The sequence below is a fragment of the Schistocerca serialis genome, chromosome 11 (genome assembly GCF_023864345.2).
Source record: "Schistocerca serialis cubense isolate TAMUIC-IGC-003099 chromosome 11, iqSchSeri2.2, whole genome shotgun sequence".
NCBI lineage: Eukaryota > Metazoa > Arthropoda > Insecta > Orthoptera > Acrididae > Schistocerca > Schistocerca serialis.
In genome coordinates this window covers 148785669-148794141 of record NC_064648.1, presented here as the reverse complement: position 1 = coordinate 148794141, position 8473 = coordinate 148785669, and the positions used below count along the sequence as shown (strand labels likewise).

The following is an 8473-nucleotide window of genomic DNA, read 5'->3' as shown; positions in this document are numbered from 1 at the left end:
GTAAGAGGAGATTGAAGATGAGATACGTTATGACCAACACATTAAATGATATGACAGAAGTGCCACAAAAAGCAACATCACTATTAATAACTAGAAACAGAGGAAACTGATCTAACTGTGAATTAGAGGGAAGAGATAGCAAAACAGAGGCAGAACCAAGATCAGCAAATCAAGCAAGATGTCAACCATTTGCAAGGAAATATACAGGGTAGTCCATTATCCGTGACCGAGCCAAATATCTCACGAAATAAGCGTCAAACGAAAAAACTACAAAGAACGAAACTTATCTACCTTGAAGGGGGAAACCAGATAGCGCTATGATAGGCCCAGTAGATGGCGCTGCCATAAGTCAAAAGGATAACAAGTGCGTTTTTTTAAAATAGGAACCCCCATTTTTTATTACATATTCGTGTAGTAAGTAAAGAAAAGGTGGGAATTTAAGGAGATGGGACCTGGATAAACTAAAAGAACCAGAGGTTGTACAGAGATTCAGGGAGAGCATAAGGGAGCAATTGACAGGAATGGGGGAATTAAATACAGTAGAAGAAGAATGGGTAGCTTTGAGGGATGAAGTAGTGACAGCAGCAGAGGATCAAGTAGGTAAAAAGACGAGGGCTAGTAGAAATCCTTGGGTAACAGAAGAAATATTGAATTTAATTGATGAAAGGAGAAAATATAAAAATGCAGTAAGTGAAACAGGCAAAAAGGAATACAAACGTCTCAAAAATGAGATCGACAGGAAGTGCAAAATGGCTAAGCAGGGATGGCTAGAGGACAAATGTAAGGATGTAGAGGCCTATCTCACTAGGGGTAAGATAGATACCGCCTACAGGAAAATTAACACTCTAAGCGCCAAGCCCGTAAAATTTACGGGCCTGGGATCGCGCGAAAATCACCAAGCCCGTAAAATTTACGGGCCGCTACATTTAATTTCATTCAAAACACTGCAACGTTATTTCTACGGGTTTGGCCAGCGCTATACGTTTTTCAGATGTTTATTAACAAAATGCGTCCATAGATGTCACGGCAGCGCTGTAATTCATGTTAAAACTTATCTTTGCGTTCTCAGTCTGTATATCATTCAGTTGTTTGTCATCATGTTTCGGCGCGGTTTATCAGACGCAGAAATTGCGGATTTGATCAATCATAGCGACACTCTGGATAATGTAGAGAGTGATTCAGACGATTCTGAATGCAATGGTGTGTTTGAAGGTACGTATTTCCGAATTTTCCACGTAATTGTGCAGTACGCACATATCTGTTGAACATGTGTAAACGATGTATGTAGTTACACATAATGTGATATTCTTTTTAGAAGACGAGATTGATGACAGTTTGTCTTCAGATGAAGACGAGAATGATGTTGAAGGTGTTGCTTCAAATCCAGCAGCTGTGCCGTATCCGAAAGACAGTGAGTGGACTGCAGTTGACACCTACCGACCTCTGCCTGTCAACACGACACCCAGGCAGATACTAGTGGATATTGATGAGTCGAGTTCTGTACTGGATTGCAGTAAAGTGTTCCTTACTGACAGTGACGTAAATGAACTCAAGAGACAGACAAATTTGTATGCATCACAGACAATACAGAAGAAAAGAAGAGGAAATAATCTGAAGCCCCATTCAGTTTTGAGTTCGTGGAAGCCAGTGACTATAAGTGAGATGAGGCGTTTCTTGGGTATTATTTTCCACATGTGTGTTTCGAAAAAGCCCAAAATTGCGGACCATTGGAGCACTAATCCTGTTCTTAGTTGTAACTTTTGTCCCCATGTCATGAGCCGTTTGCGTTTCACTCAGATACTGTCATGCTTGCATCTTGTTGACAATTCAAATCAGAAAAAACCAGGCGAAGATGGATTTCATCCACTTTACAAAGTTTTGCCATATTATAATAATTTGAAGGAGCGATGTATCCAGGCATATCGTCCCTCAGAAAAAGTGACAATTGATGAAGGAATTTGCCCATTTCGAGGTCGTGTGAGTTTCCGTGTTTACATGCAAAATAAGCCTCATAAGTATGGACTGAAAGTATATGCTGTTGCTGAAGCCAGTAGTGGCTATGTTGTAAATTTTGAAGTTTATGCTGGTAAGCATATTGTTGACAATTCTTCGTCTGCGGTTATTTTGCGATTGTTGTCTGACAGCAGCTTGCTGAACAAAGGCCACACTGTGTATTTAGATCGATTTTATTCCAGTCCAGAGCTATTTCAGCAACTGGCAGAGAAAGGCACTGGAGCTGTTGGTACTGTGAACAAATCCAGGAAAGGATTGCCTAAAGATTTAGTATCTGCTAAGCTGAAAAAGGGCGAAATGTCTTTTCGGCGTAAAGATAATGTATTGGCAATGAAGTGGAAAGATAAGAGAGATGTGTATACATTGTCTACAAGGCATCAAGCAACATTTGGTACGCATACTAAGAGAAATGGGTCTGTAGTATTGAAACCACTTCAGGTACTTGATTACAACCTCAATAAAATTGGAGTGGATATTGGAGACCAACGCCTGCAGTACAATCCGTTCCAGCACAGAACTGTGAAATGGTGGCGAAAATTATATTTCCATTTGCTGCTTATGGGAGTATCAAATGCATTTTGGCTGTACAATGCAGTGCACAGGAAGAAAATTACAATAACAGACTTTATAACAGTGCTTGCAGTTCAGCTTGTTGAAGACGACACACTTGAATTCATTCCAAGAAATGAAGGAACTGTAGGTCGGCTAACAAAGAGACATTTTTTGCAGCACATACCTGCAACTACTAAGAAGTATGCTGCTCGTGTGTGTCACGTGTGCAGTTCCAGGAGCAAGAAACAGAGTGGCAAGGCTTCTCGCAAAGAGACACGATACGAATGTGAACAGTGTGGCGTTGCACTCTGCCTGGAACCTTGCTTTAAAATTTTCCACACTAAAAAACAATATGATTCTGTGTGAAATTTATATGTAATACTGTATACTATCAGAAACATGTAATGTAGTGCCACAATTTTGGTTAAAAATAAATCACAATTGTATTCCCTTATTCGTATGACTTTTTCTAAATTCTTAAAACATCTAAGTGATTTCTATAACTGTACCTTAAAGCTGTGCATTGTAAAGTAGTTTCTTTCACTCAGAATTAAAGTAGAAATGTGCAGCTTCAAGATGGTACCAAATTTGCCACAATCCAAACAGTAGATTTGATGCAGTAATTTTTTTAATATTGGTAAAATTGCCCGGTTTCTAGGGACGGGTGCATAAAATAGGCCTGGTACAGAGAGTGTTAAAGAGACCTTTGGAGATAAGAGAACGACTCGTATGAATATCAAGAGCTCAGATGGAAACCCAGTTCTAAGCAAAGAAGGGAAAGCAGAAAGGTGGAAGGAGTATATAGAGGGTCTATACAAGGGCGATGTACTTGAGGACAATATTATGGAAATGGAAGAGGATGTAGATGAAGATGAAATGGGAGATATGATACTGCGTGAAGAGTTTGACAGAGCACTGAAAGACCTGAGTCGAAACAAGGCCCCCGGAGTAGACAATATTCCATTGGAACTACTGACGGCCGTGGGAGAGCCAGTCCTGACAAAACTCTACCATCTGGTGAGCAAGATGTATGAAACAGGCGAAATACCCTCAGACTTCAAGAAGAATATAATAATTCCAATCCCAAAGAAAGCAGGTGTTGACAGATGTGAAAATTACCGAACTATCAGCTTAATAAGTCACAGCTGCAAAATACTAACACGAATTCTTTACAGACGAATGGAAAAACTAGTAGAAGCCAACCTCGGGGAAGATCAGTTTGGATTCCGTAGAAACACTGGAACACGTGAGGCAATACTGACCTTACGACTTATCTTAGAAGAAAGATTAAGGAAAGGCAAACCTACGTTTCTAGCATTTGTAGACTTAGAGAAAGCTTTTGACAATGTTGACTGGAATACTCTCTTTCAAATTCTAAAGGTGGCAGGGGTAAAATACAGGGAGCGAAAGGCTATTTACAATTTGTACAGAAACCAGATGGCAGTTATAAGAGTCGAGGGGCATGAAAGGGAAGCAGTAGTTGGGAAGGGAGTAAGACAGGGTTGTAGCCTCTCCCCGATGTTGTTCAATCTGTATATTGAGCAAGCAGTAAAGGAAACAAAAGAAAAATTCGGAGTAGGTATTAAAATTCATGGAGAAGAAATAAAAACTTTGAGGTTCGCTGATGACATTGTAATTCTGTCAGAGACAGCAAAGGACTTGGAAGAGCAGTTGAATGGAATGGACAGTGTCTTGAAAGGAGGATATAAGATGAACATCAACAAAAGCAAAACAAGGATAATGGAATGTAGTCTAATTAAGTCGGGTGATGCTGAGGGAATTAGATTAGGAAATGAGGCACTTAAAGTAGTAAAGGAGTTTTGCTATTTGGGGAGCAAAATAACTGATGATGGTCGAAGTAGAGAGGATATAAAATGTAGGCTGGCAATGGCAAGGAAAGCGTTTCTGAAGAAGAGAAATTTGTTAACATCCAGTATTGATTTAAGTGTCAGGAAGTCATTTCTGAAAGTATTCGTATGGAGTGTAGCCATGTATGGAAGTGAAACATGGACGATAAATAGTTTGGACAAGAAGAGAATAGAAGCTTTCGAAATGTGGTGCTACAGAAGAATGCTAAAGATTAGATGGGTAGATCACATAACTAATGAGGAAGAATTGAATAGGATTGGGGAGAAGAGAAGTTTGTGGCACAACTTGACCAGAAGAAGGGATCGGTTGGTAGGACATGTTCTGAGGCATCAAGGGATCACCAATTTAGTATTGGAGGGCAGCGTGGAGGGTAAAAATCGTAGAGGGAGACCAAGAGATGAATACACTAAGCAGATTCAGAAGGATGTAGGTTGCAGTAGGTACTGGGAGATGAAAAAGCTTGCACAGGATAGAGTAGCATGGAGAGCTGCATCAAACCAGTCTCAGGACTGAAGACCACAACAACAACAACAAGTAAAGAAATATGAATTTTTTAGTTGGACCACTTTTTTCGCTTTGTGATGGATGGCGCTGTAATAGTCACAAACATATGGCTCACAATTTTAGACGAACCGTTGGTAACAGGTAGGTTTTTTAAATTAAAATACAGAACGTAGGCATGTTTAAACATCTTATTTCGGCTGTTCCAATGCGATACATGTACCTTTGTGAACTTATCATTTCTGAGAACGCATGCTGTTACAGCGTCATTACCTGTAAATACCACATTGATGCAATACATGCTCAAAATAATGTCCGTCAACCTCAATGCATTTGGCAAAACGTGTAACGACATTCCTGTCAGCAGCAAGTAGTTCCCCTTCTGTAATGTTCGCACATGCATTGACAATGCGCTGACGCCTGTTGTCAGGCGTTGTCGGTGGATCACGATAGCAAATATCCTTCAACTTTCCCCACAGAAAGAAATCCTGGGATGTAAGGTCCGGTGAACAGGCGGGCCACAGTATGGTGCTTCGATGACCAATCCACCTGTCATGAAATATGTTATTCAATACCGATTCAACCACACGCGAGCTATGCGCCAGACATCCATCATGTTGGAAGTACATTGCCATTCTGTCATGCAGTGAAACATCTTGTAGTAACATCGGTAGAACATTACATAGGAAATCAGCATACATTGCACAATTTAGATTTCCATCGATAAAATGGGGGCCAATTATCTTTCCTCCCATAATGCCGCACCATACATTAACCCGTCCAGGTCGCTGATGTTCCACTCGTCGCAGCCATCGTGGATTTTCTGTTGCCCAATAGTGCATATTATGCTGGTTTACATTACCGCTGTTGGTGAATGACACTTTGTCGTGAAATAGAACGCGTGCTAGAAAAGCTGTCATCGTCCCGTAATTTCTCTTGTGCCCAGTCGCAGAACTGTACACGACGTTCAAAGTTGTCGCCATGCAATTCCTGGTGCATAGAAATATGGTATGGGTACAATCGATGTTGATGTAGCATTTTAAACACCGATGGTGTTGAGATTCCCGATTCTCGCGCAATTTGTCTGCTACTGATGCGCAGATTAGCCGTGACAGCAGCTAAAACACCTACTTGGGCATCATCATTTGTTGCAGGTCGTGGTTGACGTTTCACATATAGCTGAACACTTCCTGTTTCCTTAAATAACGCAACTATCCGGCGAACGGTCCGGACATTTGAATGATGTCGTCCAGGATACCGAGCAGCATATATAGCACATGCCCGTTGGGCATTTTGATCACAATAGCGATACATCAACATGATATCAACCTTTTCTGCAATTGGTAAACAGTCCATTTTAACACGGATAATGTATCACGATGCAAATATCGTTCGCACTGGTGGAATGTTACGTGATACCATGTACTTATACGTTTGTGACTATTACAGCGCCATCTATCACAAGGCGAAAAAAGTGGTCCAACTAAAATATTCATATTTCTTTACATACTACACGAATATGTAATAAAAAATGGGGCTTCCAATTTAAAAAAACGCAGAAGTTAAGGAGCATGGAGGAAGAGAGAGAGAGAGAGAGAGAGAGAGAGAGAGAGAGAGAGAGAGAGAGAGAGAGAGAATGTATTGGATGTTTAACGTTTATGGGGATTTGAAAGGTATATTGAATATGAAGAATTTTCAGAGCTAATACCTGAACACTCGTTCGTTTTCACGTGAGTTGTCCTATTTATATCTGTATATATTTATATGTAACTGATGAAAAAAGCATGAAGATAACAAGTGAAGCTATTCTCATGAATAGCGTATTTGTACTAAGCTTCATAAGTAGAGTTATTTTACTATTTACTAAATAATGAATACAACAGCTGAAGTTTTTTTATCATACGTCTACTGAACAAGGAAGCTCTACATCAGTCCTACTGGCAATAATGGTAACTATTTAACCACAATAACTACTCTATTGCGAACTAAAAGGCCATTTCTTCTAAAGTTTATTTCTGGACAACCATATCAGTTATAATTGTATGTAGTTCTGTAAATCATCTTTAGAACATTAAGTTAGCATCTACATTTTCGACTGAGCTAATAGAATGTAAAGAATTCTCAATTAGTTGCTTGATTTGATATATTTGAATTGTGTTTTGTTCCTCACATTTCATGTCAACAGTTTGATAGGGATAAAATGGCATTGTTATTAATTGTGGTATTTCTTCTCTACCTTTCGTAATTTGGGCCCGAATTAAGCTGAAATAAGGGTGTCAGTATGAACAAAAAAAGCCCTACTGAAAGGATGACAAAGCAAAGAGGCAAGTGCAAGAAGTTAAATGAGAGTTGCACTGTGCTACAAAATTGTTTACCACTTTTCATTAAGATGTGCTGAAATTTTTGTATGATGTTTTTGTACAGGCAGCTCACTACTGAAGTCAGAGGGACTTAATCCATGATACATCACAATCTTTATTATTTGTTCTTGAATTTAATGTTGTTTATCTTATTTTTGCAACACTCAACAACGTTTTATCTTGTCTTTTTTGCCCATGACTCCAAAGAAGTCTTTTATGGAAATGATGTAAGGGACCTACAGTTGTAGGTTGTTGTTATGTGCAGTTTAGTCAGTGAGCTGAGTGTGGTGATTGCAGTGACATAGCAGGAGGAGGCATACCATACTGATTAAGTGCATCCCAATTGTGGTGGGTTGATCCACGATAAAATATAATTATACTGAATGATCACAAAGGATTTTTAGCAAATGTGATTATAAACACAGGGTGCCTATATTATGCATTCATATCTAACAAACCAGCAAATGGACTGCAATGAGGATAAAATGTGCAAAATATTATAAGACTGAGTGATGATATTTCAGTGTATTAGACCTGTGTTCAGATTAGACATGAAGATAGGTATGGCATAGGTAGCGACTGTCTCCTATTGTGTTTAACGATAGTATATTAACTCACATACTGCAAACTTTCGTGACCTGGATAACTGGAAAACCTCTCTACCTTGAACATAGTATTATTGAGCAGTTAAATTCCAGGTGAAACATCTCCCATAGCAGTTAAATCCGATCAGCTGTTATCCATTAAGTAACCATCATTAAAATAAATGTTAGGCTGCTACACTAGTTCATCACCAACGATGGCAAATTTGATCTGGGTGTTGCACGTTTCTCACTAAAGGAGGTGTGTAGCAAAATTAGATGGGACCCATTCCCATTTTGTTTTGTTATTTGCCTCCTTGAATGATACATTTTTGTTATCTTAGTTATCATTAGTGTTAGTGAAAGATAAAGAGATAATTCTGTAATTCTGAGGATAAGATCGGCCCAACTTGGCTAAATTACATTACTCACAATAATTTCCTAATTAATTTGAACCATTTCAGGTAACTAGTTTTGCTAAAGCTCAGTTCAGTTACTTAACAGTAATTGTTTCCTAGTTCAGTCACATTGTTGACATGTAAACAGATGTAGCTAATCTCCAAAACATGATAGGAACAAAAGCACTAAATTACTTTC

The 8473-nt window shown here is 39.1% G+C and overlaps 1 protein-coding gene across 1 annotated transcript; it reads left to right on the top strand.

Moving 5' to 3' along the window:
• Positions 1 to 1278: 1278 nt before the first annotated feature.
• LOC126426558 (piggyBac transposable element-derived protein 4-like) lies at positions 1279 to 2931 on the top strand. The gene has a single exon (XM_050088458.1). The coding sequence runs from the start codon at positions 1279 to 1281 to the stop codon at positions 2929 to 2931; it is 1653 nt and encodes a 550-aa protein (XP_049944415.1).
• Positions 2932 to 8473: the final 5542 nt, after the last annotated feature.

Coding starts and splice junctions, on each gene's coding strand:
- LOC126426558 (XM_050088458.1), top strand. CDS start 1,279: ATGTATGTAGTTACACATAATGTGATATTCTTTTTAGAAGACGAGATT.